Consider the following 19,124-nt stretch of genomic DNA (forward strand, 5'->3'; position numbering starts at 1 on the left):
ACTTCATAAGGAAAGAATATGAGGCTGAGAAGTTACACAATCAGTCCAGGTTACAAATAGAATAAATGGAAGAGCTGAGAAAAATGAGTTAATACTTGCAAAGCACTTGATTCGGGGCCCAAAACAAAGTCGCTCAATACATCCTTATTAGTTACTACCATCTCTCCCCCCGTATCCATTCATCAACCACTGTTTCACAGGCTGTGTGCTGTTTCACCTACCCTGCTGCACACGTGCACGTTAAAAGGAGAACTGTAGGCAAGGGCTTCCTCAGGCAATTTTTTATTTTACTATTTCAGACTCTTACTCCACAAACATTTTTTCCTAAATTTGCTAATCAAGCACTAATATTTTGTAACTCCCACATGTTACCAATAACTCTGGACTCTCTGCCCAGCAATGCCTTAAATACTTTGGGGAATTTTTCTGGGAAGCATTTGTGCTCAAGAGGCGGAAAGAATACTTAGAGAAGCAGCTCAAGTACTTCTCAACAAACTTTCTGTGTGATCATCACACACACATTGATAATAAAGGAAATGCTTTGCCTCTGAAGCTTCACCCTGCCTTTGAAATGTAAGCATAACCCATCACAGAATTCAATTCGCTTGAACAAATGAGGACCCTTGGGCCTGATGGGGTTTCTGCATGGCTCGTAGCAAAACTGGGCTGACACCGTTGTAATGCTCACTGCTCCGCGCAAGTGAGAAACACTCCACAAATTCTGCATCATGGCTTCCTCACCAACCGACTCAACGTGAGTGAAATCTGGGTGCTTGGTCTGTTGCCTCTGTTACTGCATCAATTACTACTCATATTCTCGATCTTATCAATTATGGGCCTTCTTTGTTACTCATATTTGTAATAATTCCAAGATCAGTTAAAAGATGGAATTATGAAAATAATGGTGTTACATCTTTCCAGGCCAAGGGGTTCTCAAACTCTAACGTGTCTCAGAGTCACCTGAGATGATTGATCAGCCGGCAGACTATCGTCCCTGCAGCCCGAGCATCTGGACCTGATTCTATGTGCGCCAGGAGGGCCTGAAAGCAGAGCTCCCCAGGGGGATTCCATTCAGGAGGTTCGTGGACCACACTTTGAGAAATGGTGTTTAGAGCAGGGCTTCTCAGACTTTGATGTGCACCTGAATCACCTGGGGATCTTGTTAAAACACAGTCTCTGACTGGACATGTCGAGGGTGGGACCAATTCTGCCTTTCTAACAAGCTCCCAAGAGATTCCACTCAACTGTTCCTTCAGGTAGCAAGGGTCTACTTAACATAATTCATTATAACTCATCTTACTAAGGTGCGTTTTTTTCCTAAGTTACACATCATTGCATTAGGAAACACTTTTAGATGGCTTGTCTTTTTCTTTTAATTGTGGTAAAATACACGACATAAAATTTACTGTCTTACCCATTTTTTCAAGTGTACAGTTCAGGGGTGTTAAGTACATTCACACTGTTGTGCAACTGGGCTCTTTTCATCTTGCAAAAGTGAAACTCTAAACCCATGGACAGCAAGTCCTATTACCCTCTCCCCCAGTCCTCTAGCAGCCAGCATTCCACTCTGTCTTTATGAATTTGACCAATCTAAGCACTTCATATGCTCTGTCCTTTTTAAAAAGTAAATCTTTCATGCCTCTCTCCCATAAGCCTGGTGCCCTGTCCTGTGGATGTCATGTTGGCACCATCTCAAGGATTGAGTACCTTTGAACACAGTTGCTCCTCTTTTGTCTTTTGTTTCTTTAATCATAGAAGATACAAAATAGGGCAGGAAGAGTTCTGTATTTGAAGCCAGAGAGGAGAAAACAAGGCAATGAATGACTCAGGAGAATGCAGTGATTTCCATATATGAAAAGGTTGGGCTCACAATGCCTCCTGGCCAGAGCGGTGCAAACAGGATGAGGGACAACAATTATTATTAAAATCTAACACGATTCGGTTTAATTCTGAGAGATCATCTCTGCTACCACTCAGTTTTGCTGACTATCACTGTACCCAGTTCCATGAAGGATACAAAAGAACTGAGACGCAATCTTGTACCCAAAGAGCACAGAATAGCTTAACCCAGCAGAAATATAATGCGGGCCACATAGGTAGTTTTCAATGCCTAGTAGCCACATTAAAAAAGTAAAAAGAAATGGGTAACATTAAATTTTAGTAATGTACTTTATTTAGCCCAGTATATCCTAAATATTATCACCTCAGCACTCAATCGATGTATAAAATTATTACAGAGACAGTCTACCTTCTGCCCTCCCTTCCCCCAGACTAACTCTTCAATGGCTGGTGTATATTTTCCTTATAGCACAGGTGGTCTGGATTTGCCCGGCTCAAGTGCTTATGAGGCTGGCAGGGGCCACCATCGGGCAGCACTAGTTCAGGGTCAAATTTTAGAGATCGGGAATATTTTCCAAGGAGTGATGAGTTGAACGTGGAGAGGTTGAGGCTATGGGGGAAAATCTGAATCCAAAGATAAAGGCCTAAACAAAGAAAAAAAATTATAAGTTTGACCACACTGAGTAGTATCCAGTCCTATGTGCTGTCAGCATATCGTGCATTCCAGTCACTGAGAGGACTAGCGCTAGGACTTAATGCTACTATCATTAACCCTACTTATCAGCAAATTGTCCTTCCCTCATTTCTCTTTTTGCTGTTCTCATATTACAATTCATATTTATATTTATAATTTTATATTCATTTATTTAATTCGGATATAGAAATGTAAATAAGGTCTCCGTTGCACATAAACCTAGTTATCTTTAGCCTAATTCATCCAGTCTTCTATATTCTGAGAGACGAGCTGAAAGGCAGAACTGTAGGGACATCATCCTGAGTTCTCTACTTTGTTTCTTGCAAATACAAGTATCCTAGCTGGCTGCTTTCTCCTAATACTTTCTTTCCTTCTGACTTATTAAAAAATTCATAGCTTGACAGATTTTAAAGATGCGATTAATTAGGGTTACATATGGGGCTTTTAAAAAGCCACATAATTGCTAACAAAATACCAATCAGGCCGATGCACAGTGAGGCAAGATAGCCACCAGTTATTACCAAAACCTTAAATTACACGGAGAGGTAAAAATACACAGCATGCTTTATCCACACACCACATTCAGAAAGCCCTGTGTGAGGTAGGCTATAATCAAGACAGGAAGAGGCACTTTCCCAGATAAACTTCTCAAAAGAGTTGCAGACCTTCACTTTCAGGCACCTGACGGTTGTTTCCAAGTCATTACCACCTGACCTTGCCCCAACAACCTTCGGCAACTCTTCTTCCAAGGTCAATAGCTACAAACGCATTATCTCTTCTCAGTCTTCAAGTTCACTGTCTGCCCTACCATATTACCTTCTTCCTTAAACTCAGTCTTCTCCTCTAACTTCCCACCAATCAAGATAGCACTTGTTTCTCCGTTCTCTACCTTAAACCACTGGTTCTTGCCCTCTCACTGACTCATCTTGATTATAAATAAGACCGTCCTCTACTCTCTGATCTTGCTTTCTCAATCAGATATATCATCCATGCCTAAGGATTTAATGACCGACTCCACCCTCAGTGTTGACCTTTCCATTGCTTTCCATTCCCTTGCTGGACACCCACTTAAGAAGGTGTTGTTTTTAGCAAATGTACCAGATTAAAATCAAGTGCCAACTGACCATGAAATTCTGAAACTGTACCCAAAGAACAACAAGCAATTCCTCACCGGGTCAAAATCTATCTTATGTGGAAGCAAGAGAAGGCAAAGAACCAACATTCAACATTTTGGGGGAGCCCAACCGAAATGGTGGCACTGCTGAACAAATTCAATTGGTATGTAAACCTAGGACCCCTCTCCCGCTACTCCGTGCTTCTATTTTCTCCATAAACATGTACCACTGATTCATGTCCCTATCCCCGGAGGCTATACCTCTACTCCACTCAAACAGGACATCATTCCTGAGGCTGGACCTCAGATCATGCCACACGCAGGAAAGTTCTGAAACTCTGACCTCCAGTAAAACCCGCTACCACCCCTGTGCTCATGAGGCCCAGGCTCCACTGTCCCAGCCAACCTGTCTCCTGACGCCCAGCGCCACACTGTGCTCCTGAGAGCTCGTTAGGTGACTCTCTGGTTTCTCTTGTGGATAGGCTCAACCTGAAATGTCTAGCTGTAGGAGACAGTGTCATTGTCTCCGAGTGATCAGAGCGATCAATGTTCTATATTTCAGGGGTTTTCCAACTCAAAACTTTGCAGGAAAAAAAGAACTCATACCCTAAAAGATGCAAAACTCTGTAGGCAAAAGGAAGTAGATGAGAGAATGTAGAAGAAAAAAAATAGTATTACGGCATTCAACAGAAAAGCTGGCCAGGAAATACTTTTGATAAGGAATTTGAAATTTAGCACAACATTTTACTGGTATTAAAACATTTCTTTAATATCTGAAGTTTTTGTTAAAATATAGAAAAAAGGATTAGAGTTCTGTCATTGTACCTGCAGTACTACCTACGGAAAAGTGACACAATGTCTAATAGAATAAAAAAATATAATAAATATACGTGATTCATTAAGTTCTTCAATATAAGTATGTTTCAGAAATCATGCAGCTCCATTTTTGAGTTGTTTCAAGAAAAAAATCATGCGATCTTTACAATGGGACTAGATCCCAGCTAAATTAGACCCCTCTCCCTCTGTTCCCTCTCCACTGTGGACTTAGAAATTGCCACTCAGATCTGTAAACAAGACTTAATTGCATTATTGTAAATCAATTAGGCAGGGGTTATCACTCCTGAGAGAGCCGAAATAATTAAATTTCTGGACTCCTAAGGAAGAGGAATTGGGGCAGGAAATTACATTAAGGCTTCCAAAAGGTGTATCACAAGCTATTTAGCAGAAAACTCCTCCATGGAAAAGTCTGATCCCACTTCTCTAATCCAGTGTCTTACGATGGCGTCTTGGTCTGGCCCAACCGAGTTATCTGTCCCTCCCTGCTGCTACTCACAAGTAAAAGCGACGAAATTACTGTAAATCTGCGGTAATGGTCCAGAAAGCCCACATTATAACAAACAAATAATGGACTTGATAATAAAGGCGATACTGGAAATCTGTTTAAGGATAACTCAAAAAAACCCTAAGAATATCTAAGGTCTGTTAAAAATATGCACACCCTGGCTGGGTGACTCGGAGCCACCAGTGCACCAAAGAGGTTGCAGGTTCGATTCCTAGTCAGGGCCCATACGTAGGCTCCCGGTTTGACCCTCGGTTGGGGCGAGTATGGGAAGCAATGGGTCGATGTCCACCCCCCCTTCCTATCTCTAAAATCAATAACAAAACATATCCTCAGGTGAGGATTTAAAAAAATAAAAGAAGCACAATTTGAGACTACTGATTAGAGTCTTCCTTCTTCAATATTAAAAACTATTTCTGTACTGACAAAGTCCCCTGCGTCACACAACAGAACAGAACACAGTCTTGAACCCAGTAATTTTCTTCCATCACTGCATCTTCAATCATGGATGTAAATGAAAACTTCTGCTCACTTTGCTACTTTTCTGCTTGACTGGATTTTATAATGAAAACGTCTGTTCCTTTCTGACAGAGCACAAGTGTCATTCAAATTTTACACACAAGGCAAAGAGTGAATGCGTTTGTTTAGATGCAAAATTATTGAAAGGTGTCACTACAAGCCACTGCATATGTATGGATGCTGCGGTTTAAAATTCTCTTAAGCAATAAAGCAACGGCGTTGAAAGAAGGTGCATTCAGGCTTCAAACATCTTCAGACTGGTTCTGGCCCTCTGAATAGTCGGCCCGCCTTCCTCTCCTGGCCCTCCTCAACCAGAAAGCCAGGGCACTCGGCCAAAGCCCATTCCATTACCTAAGTGTGTTCTGGGTCAACAACCCAGAGTCACTGAAAACTCCACCTTCAACTGACTGCTCCAGAGAGCAAATATTTTGAAGGACAAGCATTCCAGGCATGCAGAAGCTGAGTCTTTAAATCAGACTTGGTTGTTCCAGCCCACTTCTCCGCTAATGCCCACCTAAACCAAACTTAACCTTAGCTAGTTTTTCAAAGTACAGCCCTGCTGCACATAGAAGGAACACAAAAGGGTTTGAAGAAGGGAATCTCTCATTTCAGACTGAACGGGTAAAAATGAGAAAATTGTGTGTGATTAAGGCTTATAATTACTGTGCAGGGAGTAATTCTATAGTAGTTCTCATTCCAAATAATACAGGTTCAGTCTTACACTTAAAATGATAAAGGTGACCTACCTAAATGTAGGTGAGGGGAAAATTATACTTAGGGTCTCAGATGTTTTGACCCAGAAATGTTGTGGTTTGGGAAAAATACTGATGTAAGATTTCTGATTTTTGTAAGAGTATCTGGCTACCAGGATCTCCTAAGAAAAGTGTAAGTGATTTCCCACTTTCTGGCCAAAAAATAGACCTTCTAGTAATGCAATCAGGCTAACAGGCCACGAGACAGCCATTGTGTAAACTGAAGGTGAACCATGTCACGGTCTGATGAAGTGTTTACTCAGGGTCACCCACAAGGAAGGCATGTCTGCCTTTCTTCCAGTTAAAGCAGCGAGAGGTCAGTTCTCTCTCTGACCTGGCACCCTTCCCACTCCTGCCATTACATGATCGTTCCAGATGTTTCACTTTTGGCTGATGTTAAAACCATCTGGATATTACAAAGCCTCACCTTTTAAATCTCTAAAACAAAGTAGCTAGCTATTCACATAAGTCCTCAGAAAATGTGGTTTTTAGGACCACATTTTAGGACCATATATATAGGAGGCGATCTTTTTGAGCAAACAGGGCTGACGATTTGAAAAGCCAACTGTCATACCAAATAAGTATGTCTTGGATAAACGTTCTCATGTGCAAATGAACATTCCCTGACTATAATAAATAACAGGTAACATGTGTGTCTTCTTGGACTTCTGAGAACTTGCTAAGACCGTCTCATATCACTCTTTACTCATTTAAGCAGCTGTTTAATTGACATCCCTACATTAGGACAGCTTTCCATGTTTTGCTTTCAGGTGATTTCATTTGGTTCTTCCCAAGTATAAATCTCCTGCTAGTTATAGTTCTCCTTACAGTGTAAGATACCAATCCTAACACCGAGATCACATCTACATAAAAAAATATATATATTCTGCAGAAGTTTTACGCTTAAGTTAAAGTATCTAAAAATGCTTTTTAAAGTCAAATTTTGAGAGAGGATTGTGATTAACTGCATATCCTCATTTCTTTTTTAAAAAAATATATATCTTCATTGATTTTAGAGAGAGGAAGGGAGAGGGAAAGAGAGAGATAAAAACATCAATGATGAGAGAGTCATTGATAAGCTGCCTCCTGCACGCCTCGAGCCCGCAACCCGGGCATGTGCCCTGACCGGGAATCGAACCCTGATCGCCTGGATCCTAGGTCGACACTCAACCGCTGAGCCACGCCTGGCTGGGCTCCTCATTTCTTTAAAAAAATATGGAAAATGTATACACGAGCGCCTCCTAGGGATTTAAGCTTGATTAATTTTATTCTTGCGCTCTAGTTGCAATTCACTGGCAGAAAAAGCAAAGCAAAACAACAACGAAAGCCCTAGATTATGGTGGTAGCCCGGTGTGAGGTGTATTTCTATATCCATAGCAACGTTTCTACATTAAGCCCATTTAAATCTAATTAGTTCTTATGCATGAAAATCAAGGGTTCAGGAGACCTTAATAAAAGCTTGAAAACAATCTTATCCCTGACCTAAAACAGATTCTTACCCCAAATGGTAGGATAAACCAACGGAGGACAGTGGAACAGACACAGCCGGTGCTCATCTGTTTTTGTTTAGCATTTACCACTTACTGGTAAGGAAACTGGTTCACATCTGAGATGAAATGTTCCCATGAGCTAAAAGCCAGCCCTGTGCGCTATTCGCCCTACTCTGCATGCTCTTACCCCTCAAAGTCAAGGCTAATTACCAAGACTCCAGGAGTCACATTGAGTCTGATGACCAACAAATACTTAGAGGCTGGCCTGGATAGAACGACTCAGGAATCCTCAAGCCAGGCCTTCGAGAAACCACCGCACTGATGAGGTTTCCTAGGAACTATGTGTATTGTGGGGAAGTCGACGGCCCAGGAGGACTCCTATAAAACACCAATATTGAGGATTTCTTGAGTGGGTTTCAGAAAAAATGAGCCACAGAAGGAGAATGAGAGTAGCAGAAAGAAAAACAGAAACAGCAGCATAATTACAGTGTGGGGAGCAAGCACCGATCAACAGGCACGGGTCCCACTGGGAAGCTGAGGACAAAAGTGCCTGAAGGATCTGACAGCATGAAAGGCAGCAAAGCGCTCGCTCCCTGGGGCTGCAGGGACGGATGCCCGGGAACAGCCGGCTGTGTAGAGGTGGAGGTGAGAAAATACCACAGAAAAGGCTGCCGACCGACCGTAGCAAGAAGCACAGCTGTGGCCTGGCCGGCGTGGCTCAGCGGTTGAGCATCGACCTAGGATCCAGGGGCTCGAGGTTCGATTCCCGGTCAGGGCACATGCCCGGGTTGCGGGCTCGATCCCCAGCGGGAGGCGTGCAGGAGGCAGCCGATCAATGACTCTCTCATCATTGATGTTTTTCTGTCTCTCTCTCTCTCCTCCTTCCTCTCAATGAAATCGATAAAAACATATTTCTAAAAATAAATAAGTAGATAGATAAAAAGCAGCACAGGTGTGAATGGGTCGAGCAACAGTGGAAGTTAAAGATATGGGGTCACATGACTGATGGGGTCTCTGATGAACAGGGAAATAAGAGCGTGCTAAAAATTCCTGAGATATGAAATGGAATAGAGAGTCTGCGGACCAAAGGTCTTTATGAAATCAAAGATCAGAGACAATGAGGACACAGAACCTAGTGAAAAAAACAACACAGGGATTGATTGGTACCCATCCATTTAGACTCAATTCAGAATTTTGCCTAAAAACTTAAAATGAGAACAAAGGTGGAAAAATAAACTCAAATTATTAAAATGGCAAGACATAGAATGTCTTGGCATACTGAACAGGAGACTATTATATAAATTATGCTAAGAGAATTTAGAATATCAGAAGGTTTTCAATGACAATTGACTCTAAGTTTTCAATAAAGAGGAAAGAGTCACATGACCTTCAGGAATCCAGCAACACTGAGCAGAAAAAGATATCATACAATAAAGAAGGAATCTTCAGTGACAGCCAGACCTTTAAGAAAACAAGGCTGTACCATATTCTGGCAAAGTAGTTAACACTGAAGGGGAAGACTCAGGGACCTCTAGCTGGGTAGCATTCTTAAAAATATACCTAATCAACAAATTAATAGGATGCCCCTCAAATTTAATACCATGGAAAGTTTTAAACCTTTAGAAAGGGAGTACTTAAAAGCTACTGATTAAGCACCTACTAACCACCACATTCATCTCATTTAATAAAGACATTTAAATATAATAGGAATTAATGGTTAGCATACACAAGTATGACCCTACCTCTCAAGGTATAACATATGAATCTGAAATAATCTCGTAAACTGTGTTACCATTATAAATAATATTTAGAAGTGGGTTTCTGTTAAAATAATCCTTTATCATTAGAGTGAAAAGCTAAGGATAATGAAACTATCGTAAACAAATCTAATAGTATGCTTGATCTCTACACACAGACGCCTCTGGTATATACTGGCTATAAACCACAAACATGTAGGATAGGTTAGACCTTATTGCCTACTGATAAAGAGTTTAATGTACTTTTGTACAGATCCAAAATACTTGAGTTTCTTCCTAATCTGAGATTCCTGGAACTTCTCGGTTGTTAAATAAAACTTGCCCTTCTTCTGTTGATCAACGCTGGCCTAAGTAAATGACATTTACCGTAATCTCAGAGATTGCTTTAGGGCCGTGAAACTGCTGCTTTACATCCTTTGCTTTCCTAGTAGTTAAGCTATTCCTTCTTTCAATGTTCCTTCCTTTTTACAATATTCAGCTAAGGCCTCCATTCATTCATCCATCCATCCATCCATCCATCCATCCATCCATCCATCCATCCATCCATCCATTCGCTATACACTTACTACATACCTACCAAGTGCCACGGCATGCTCAGAGCTCTGGGAATATTTCAGCAAATAAAACAAAAGTCCCTATTTTCAGAGAGCTTCCATTTCAGGCACAAAACAATGATTTCCACATGCACAGGCGCTGCAGGAATGCCTCTTAGTGTTCAGCACCGGGTACAGTTTATTCCCAAAGCAGTCTTTCCCTTCGCCAGGCCCTCAGACCCACTAACTGTGCATCTTTCTCCCAACCTCTTACCCTCTATGGGTTTGCCATGAAAACTGAAAGGTGATGAGCACCCAATCCGCCAGGTTGCTGCAGTTTATGGAAATGCTGCTCTGGAGCACAAGCAGTGTTTTCCCTAATCCAAGTGCACCATTAAAAGAACTGACATAATGAAAGACTTTATCCTGAGGCATAGAATATACACCATGACAAGGCCTAAGAAAGCAGGTACGGTATATCTTAAAGGGGATATTAGCATATTCATGACATGTGCAAGATAAATAAAACCACACTGAGTGTTCAGATATTTTTCTGGACATCACATAAAAGAAACCACCAAGTGAATTTAAGGTCCTTCCAAATAGAAAATGAGATTTTGATATTACTCCAAATTTAAATAATGAACCATCTTGGCACTAATTCTAATTTTCCAACATTATGTACCAATACCACCAACACAAACCACTGTCCCCAGGATAGTCCCAAATATTCTAATTCAGATCTTTTCACTTTCTCTACGTATGTCTTAGAATGCATATCATGCCTCACTCTCCTTCAAGGAGCTTCTACCGCGTGCTCCAGCTCACACTCCTGTTTCCCTAACTCCTGGTTCGTGATGCAATCCCACATCTTACCTAACATAAATAAAAAGTTCATGCCAACTGGTGATAAAGTGCATTTTTAATTAAGATTGGAAATTTAAACAGATTTACGGTTGGGGGAACACTTCTGAGGAAGAGGAGTCCAGTTTAAATCATTTTGAGTCTGGGTCCCTAAACAGACACCTGTCACTAAATTATTAGAGGAGATAAGCACATTTCCACAGGAACAATGATCACCACACACTCTACAACGTCTAAACTAGTGCAACTCTGCCTTAAATTCTGTAGAATAGGTATGAAGGTAGCTTTATATATGCATAATCATAAGTTATACCCAAGGAAAAACAAATATCTTGTCAATATATAATACAGAAAAGGCTCAGCTCTATTATATCACAGCTGAGCTTTACCCATCTCACAGTTAGCAAAATAAAGACACCTCTTTATCAGCAATTTGTCTTCCAAGTTTTAATTTTAAATTTTCTAGATTAAAAAAAATGTCTGGAACCCTTTAAATTCAACTTATTCTGCCACAGATCTGCTTGATAATTTCTCTGTAGCAGGAAGAGGTGATGAAAATCATTCACTGCCCTCTCATTTAGTTGTCTCTTCTGCTGTATGTCCCCACATTTCTAAATTCTTTGTTTCCATGGCCATCTCCATGAAGTCTGCTTACTATGGAAAGTGAAATTTCACATTGACCCCCTCCCTTCCCACCACCCATCTAGTGCAGTTTTGTCCTGCACATGGTATTTGCGTCGACACTTTGATGACTAGTCAATATACGACTATGCCAACATTGCTCAGACCTGGGCAATGACACTTTCTTTTTTAAAATCGTATAACTTTTTGTCATTTTTTAACTTTTGGGTTTCCTTTATCTAAAGTTGCCCCATTTTAAAGTTTGCTTCATTTGTGATGCACCCATCAAGTACTGCATCTTTCCCAAACTCCACACCAGCACCCTAAAGCCCATGTGTGTGCAGGGAGGCCCTCGGGGGATGCGTCAGGGCCTTTTCCTTCCCGAGGCCTTCCTCCTGGGACCCTTCTCCTCCTCCTCCTCCCATCTGGCCTGGCCGCTCTCCAGACTGATGCTCAGCTATTGCCTGGGGACTTCCCTTCACTAGCAGGCTTCAAAGCTAAAGCGTGAGACTCAGGGACAGGAAAAAAAAAAAGAGACTCCTGGGACACATCACCAGCCAGAGCTGAAATTTATCAAGGGAACCGGGGAGAGGGAAAGGTTAATGAAGCCACTCGGTGACTGCTGTGATAAAAAAAGAAAACAACAACAGAATTTATCCCTGGACTCTACAGCAAAACAAACATCGAGGGCATTCTGTGTCAAGTACTAAAACTTGAACATTTTATAACATACTTTGATACTGAAATTGAAATACGTCTCAGCTCAGGCTTTGATTCACTGTCATCTTTATGACACTTCTTACAGGCACGAGGCTTTTATGTGCATACTTCTCCTCGGTGCATTCTAGTCAATTCTTTCATTAAGTATAAACATCAAATTACTTTCTTGAAATGTATTAAAATACTTGAGGAAAACGATTTTCCCTAATTTCACTTCAAGTATTCCTGATCTAATTAACTCTTCCTCCATAATAAAGTTATACTTTCATAAGCATTATCTGGAGATTATTAGAAGGACATGCTGTGCCTAATTCAGAATATTAAAACTGAAAATTTTTAAGCCCGCAAAAGAGCACTTCTTTTTTTTTTAGGAAAGAAATATATCAAAAAATTTCTGTAATTTATGATAACATTAAGTTTATGTCTATCACATTGTACATATTATTTATATAACTTTAAAAAAATGTAGTTCACTAATTAAAATATAATGAAAACTAGGGTTTTAAGACAAGAGCCTAAGTTAATTCAGTGAATTCCATTTTTTATATGGGATTTAAGCCACTCTCCTGCCCCAAGAACCATAATAGCTGTCTGTACCACTTTAAGTTTTTCCCTTACATTTTGTATTCTTTGTCTGGTTTTAATTATTCATGTGGCATAAAACATGAAGCCCTAAATCCCCCCAAAATCTTGCACAACTTTTGTCAACCTTCTATAATAGAAACTGTATTTTCTATTATAGCCCTTTGGAAAAGTATTTACAAACTAAACTGATAAACAAAATCAAAACAGTGTGGTATTTGTTTGGTAAAATAATATTGTAAGTATTCAGTTCTAAAGACAAAAGGAAAAATCTGTTTCCTTTCTCTGGTTTGGGTAGGAAGTGATGACATGCAAGCAACACACCTCCTGAAAAGTGTTCAGAAGTTGCCAGAATGAGAACTTGGAGAAAGTCAATCTCTTGATTCCCACCATAATCACATCAGAAAAGAAAGACAATTTCATGACAAAAGACACAGCTTTGAGGTTACCTGCAGATGTTGCAATTCTTCGTGTTAAATTTGTGTTAAAATAACAAGCTTATGATTTCCAAGAGGGAATTATGCAGACGAACCAGAGAGCAGCTGTTCACTAGTTGGCACAGAAAAGTGAATGTTTCTGACCATTACAGGTCTCCTAGGACAGTACCGATTGCAGATATTTAGAGAGCAAGATTAAAAACTAAAAATAATGTCTACCCATGTATTCAGTTAGTGTGCTATTAAACCTAAAAGCATTTTTGTCTTTTGTTAATAAAGTAGATGACAGTGTGACCATGTGAGATTTAAGTTACATGTGACTGTTTTTACTTCTCGGATGCCAGTGTCTGTCTGTCTTCTCTCTCCATATATGTCCATAGAAACAATCTAAAAGCAAGCTAAAGACTACATAAAAAGGAGTCTGAAATCCCTCCAAGGATGGTTAGCCTTCCCTGATGAAGAAATGCCTGGTAGTTCTGGTCATTTCTTATGAGTGCATGGTGCAGACAATCCTTAAAAACAGAACAAATGTATACCCCCCCTCTGGAGTGAGAGGCCAGGCTCTCCAAGCATCACTCCCACAGTGTGTGTGTATAACCCCAGCACATGCCTCTCCCAAGACTGCAGAAGCAGTTGCATCTGCAGAGTGCAGAAGTCAATGAAGACTGGAGGGGTCATAGGTGCTGATTCCCTGGAATCACTGAACTACTGTGCTGGGACACACGGGTCTTTATAAGATCATTAAAGGCTACATTCCCCACCCCCATTCTTAAAATTAGGTGACGTCTTGTGTCACATTCTTGAATACTGTTCTGCTGTATGATGTGTCTCAAGTGAACTGTTGTTTAGCATAAATCCAAAACACTACTCTGGCAAAGTATCAGTCAGAATATCTAAATGCATCCTTTCACACTAAAGAAGATTGAGATCGCTGTAGCTAATCCACACAAAAGCAGCCAGCAAAACACAAAGTATGCTTGTTCTAAAATTTTATTAAAGCAATATGATTCAAAATTAAGATGACTATGTCTGAATGGCTTCCTGATCATTAACTACTCGTACGTTTGGAAGGCCTTGGATATAAAATGAAATCGAATGATATTTAAGGTAGTAATTCTTTAACTTCTAATTCTTTTGGATTAATTTATGAACCCGGCTTTGCCCCCATTGGTCAACAGTTTATCTTCTGCAATCCACCTTGCCTAGACTGGACTGACAAGTGCAGAAGGGCACCGATTTCAAGAGGGAATCTATTACACCATGAAGGGTAGTCATTCAAATGGAAAGGGGTTGAAAGCTTTGCAAAGAAAATATTCTCCTTGAGTAATGATTATAATGTGCTTGAATCCCACATGAGACAATTAATAAAATGTTATTATGATTAAGACAGATCTTATACTCGGGGTCCAGAGGCACAATCAAAAGCAAAGGGTGAAATGAGAAAGCCAACCAACCCACTCTCAGGGGAAATCATTCACTCCATGGTAAGAAAATGGCAACAGCAACCTAATACACTTTCTCCATCTAGACAAGGAATGCGAGGTACTGTAGAGCAAGTACGCCCAGGGCAAACACATGAGCTAGAGGAACACAACCCAGGGCAACACAGGATCCTGCATCTGATAGAAAGTTCAGGAAGGTTGCATGCCAGACATAACAGGCATTTCTCTCTGGTCAAGCTTTGTTTTGAATTGTAATATGTTAAACAATTTTATTTTGTTTTCTAGGTAGCACCTTTCTGAGAACTAACTTCAGTAAAATAATCTCTTTTGTCTAGAGGATAAATCTGGATACAGTCAAAGATGTTAGAGGACACTTATGTTAATGCTAAACAGCAATTCTTTGTTCAAGCAGCAGGCAATATATCAGACCTTTGCCTATTACTACCATAAAGTGGAAAACATTACCGGATGGGGATTTATCCTGTTCCAGGATCATGACCGTCTCCTTTTTAAATACAACATCTGTTGTGAGTTTCTTTAAAAAAATGTTATTTACTGGCTCTAAATCACAGCCTTTCCTCTATGATTTGATTTTGTAAATCAGGTGGATATTTGCTTTGAAACAATTTTGTGTCAATACTGTAAGGGACATTGGATTACGAATCCAAAAATCTCTGGCACTGGTCCTGATTCTACCACTAACAAGCTGTGTAAGTTACAGCAAGAGATTCAATCTCACCGACTCTCAATATTTGTGCCTGGGAAGAGAGGCTACTTAGGATGAAGTTTCCCTAAATGGTGGGTAACACAGCTTATCATGATAAAAACAAATATTTTGACAGTTAATCATAGCATTATCATAAAATCTTCTGACTTCATATTTGTATCTGAAGACATTTTATACATCTCTTGTTTCTTTTTAGTATTTTCTCCCTTGAGTTTCAATTCACTCGTACCATCGAGTAGAGCTTTTCAGAGGTGGGAGGTGCCTATCTGCCACACCTAAGTTGCGCTAGGTAGTGAACGACAATGGTCATGTGGATTCTACCTTTTGGTCAATTCTAACAACTCTGAATAGAATTCTTCAGGAGAAAGTTCTAAGCAAAGTGATATGTATTCATTCTAAAACAAACTGCAGTGTGTCTTATCAGAAGCAATAATACTCATCCAGAGACCTAGTACCTGTTCCCAGTGAGGGTAGTGTCTTCAGAAAATGTATTTGAAACATTTCATAGAATGGGCAAGTGAGAACCAACAGAAACAAATCATTAACTGATTCATGATTCCTTCCTAACTCCTACTGAATTATATGGTCTCTTGGTATAATAGCTCAGTTTGTTAAACTCAGTTCCTGGAGACAACTGACCTCTACATGCTCTTAAATAGTAAATCAAATGTATTTATGATTTAAACATTACTTGTTTTCATATTATTAAATCACTTCTTGACCAGACAGACAGAAAGGGGTGAGAGGCCTTGTAAATTATTTAGGAAGAATAGGAAGGAACAAAGAAACACTTAAATTATCAAATGTTCAAGAATTTGCTTTTCCAACTCTCTTCAATTACATTGTGAGTAGTAAACCCACCAAGTGAAACCTTCATACTATTGCCCAGTTTTTTCCTATGAACGTCTGACATTATGCCCATGCGTGAACAGTAACCAGTATGCTCTTAGGACATTCCATGTTGGACCAGGTATTACAGAGAGCTCCAGAATCTTCAGGACTTATTATACTTTCTAAATTTCCTGTTGGGACTTTAAAAAAAAAAAAAATTCCTCTTATTCTTTACAAGCAGCCATCAGAATGTATATCAATACTTGTCCATATCCTCCATATATAGATCTCTACGTTCTTATTTACAACCATCCTACTGGTGAATAAATGCGTGGAAAATATCTAGATGCTAACCATCTAGATCAGAGACTGCTGATTTCCCCAACGCCTGGTTACATAAAAATATCAACAGGGAAGAGACTAATAACCAAGTCAGATTAACTATGGAGTATGACAGTGTTTCCACAGGGAAAAAGTATAGTACCACATAAAACAACTCAATTTTTAAAATAAAAAATTAAAGTCAAATTTGAGGATGGTGAGAGGAAAACACATTTAAACCTTAGTGATCAAACTGTTTCCTCTAGTTTGATGTGAGCGGGGGGAAAAAACAACACAACCCCAACTCCGATTTCCCAGCTATGGCCAAATAGGACAAATAGTTGTTGTCGGAAAGAGATTAAGAAACGAGCAAAATGCTGGAGCTTCACATGAGGTCCTTTCTTCTATGAAGCCTATGTGAGGAAACACACAAGGCCTTGATTCTACAAGGCTAGATAGTCAGTGTACATGAGAATCACCTATGGAATCTGGTAAAATTAAGATTCCTGGGCTCTACCACCAGGCACTTTCATTAAGCAATCCTGGGATCTGTCCAAGAATTTGTAATTTTGAAAAACACACTGGATAAATTCATTCCAGGGTTGAAATTTCCATGCAAGGAAATTCAGAAATGCATCTCCTGTACTATCGGAACACAGGCTACCTTAACAGTCCTGTTATAGCCGACTTAAGTGAGACTAAGTCACATCGAGACCCAATTGACCATTTGGAATTTTATTAGCCAGCGACTGCGAGGGGGCTCCTGCCCTAAACAGACTCACAGCCCCGAAAGGTCTTTGCAAGAAGCATATAAAGGCAAAAACCACATCCTGGCTGGCTAGAGGGGAGCAGGTGGGGGACTAGTGAAGCAGTAGACAGAAGCTAAGATAAGCGTAACTGACCTCCCATGGTTAGCTACTTCCTGGAATATGTGGGAAAGTGCCAGGGAAGGGGAGGAGGTCATTGTTTCTACATGAAAATTTTGCTCTAGCTTATCTACAGGATGGCAGGTAGAAGGATGGGAGTGCTACACTTCAATGGGTAGAAAGATGGGAGTGCTACACTTCAATGGGTGGAAGGATGGGAGTGCTACACTTCAATGGGTGGAAGGATGGGAGTGCTACACTTCAATGGGTGGAAGGATGGGAGTGCTACACTTCAATGGGTGGAAGGATGGGAGTGCTATTCTTCAGTCCAAAATATAGTCTGACATAGAGTGGCAATATGTGGAAAAAAGAGTCCTGTGTATCAGAGCATCCCTCATTTCCATCCCCAAAGATCAGGGCCACGGCTGGCCGGCTCACCTAGGCAGCGGTAGGGAATCACCATGTGGCCATGGGTCTTGCACTGCTTGCGGCCCCTCTTGCACCAGTTCTGGATGGTCACTGGTTGGTTGGCTTCTACCACATTGGTGATCTGCAGCTCAGGGTAGACCTGGAGGAGCACATGAAAAGGGTAAATTGTTACCTGAATCAGGGGCTGGAATGCGCAAGCACCTGCACCACCAACACTGTTATTCTAATATATTTCTATCCCCCAACACTCAAGCAGCCTCAAGCAATTCAGGGTAAAAAGATGCAAATGACCGCCTAACCATTCCATTCAAAACATTAAGCAGTGTGACTTTTAATTTTATGACACCTATTCTGGCTTAAAATATTATTTTTCCAAAGGAGATAAAAATAGAAACAGGGGGAGGGGATCCTCTCTTAAGAATGGGGTCATTTTCAATGCAAAGTAAATTGGTGTGAGGATTATATTCTGTAATGTCCAAAATAAACGTTACAGTAGATTCACCTGGATATATTACCTTTACTGAAATTCAACCCAGCCCTATCTTACTAATTAGGAAAAGATTTTACGCACAGGATATGACACATATCAAGCTTTCAATATAAAAATCCTTCTCTTTATTCAAAGTAATTTACATAAGAATAATTTATCAAACAGTTATCAGGACTGTCGTTTAGACAAAGAACTGCATTTATGAATCTCTTCCCTTGATAAAGCTATAGCCCTTTGCTTTGATAACTGTCCTCAGTACAGTATTTACTGAACACTTGGAATGAAATGTGGAATTTGGATCAGCTAAAATATATTTGTGAAATATCAAAACCATTTCTATTTATTAATAATGAGTAGATATTTGAAAGAAAACAATCATAAAATTTTATTTATAAATGGGTTTTCCTTTGCATAAAGCTTGCGTTTGATCGGGGGTACTGGTTTGCCAGAGAAGTGCAATGAAGAGAGAGAGAAGCATTAAGTGACTGAGGAGACAGCGAGAGAATGATTGTAATAATGGGCCATGGCATCTAGAGTGGAGGGAAGGGAGAACATAAAGGAGGGAGGAAGGGAAGTGAAAACATGAAGGGGGGAAACACACGGAAAAGACTGTAGTATGGGCCCTGGTATGAGCTACAGCGTGTTGGCATGAAGGTGCCAGAGAAAGTGGTTTGTGGACAGTCAGAGAATTGATATCACGATTTGGGAGAAGTTACAGTATTTGTTCATTGCAAGGAATGGAATCCGACCATCAGAA

At 40.3% G+C, this 19,124-nt stretch overlaps 1 protein-coding gene across 4 annotated transcripts in view; it reads right to left on the reverse strand.

Annotated features, from left to right (window-relative positions):
* The window catches only part of APP (amyloid beta precursor protein), a 192,010-nt gene that overhangs the window by 111,371 nt on the left and 61,515 nt on the right, over positions 1-19,124 (reverse strand). For all 4 annotated transcript variants that reach the window (XM_016197637.2, XM_016197635.2, XM_016197634.2 and 1 more), the window contains exon 3: positions 17,887-18,016. In XM_016197637.2, coding sequence (XP_016053123.2) covers positions 17,887-18,016 — 130 coding nt within the window. The remainder of the gene's footprint in view (positions 1-17,886; positions 18,017-19,124) is intronic.

The sequence above is a fragment of the Miniopterus natalensis genome, chromosome 6, assembly GCF_054644295.1.
Source record: "Miniopterus natalensis isolate mMinNat1 chromosome 6, mMinNat1.hap1, whole genome shotgun sequence".
Taxonomy (NCBI): Eukaryota; Metazoa; Chordata; class Mammalia; order Chiroptera; family Miniopteridae; genus Miniopterus; species Miniopterus natalensis.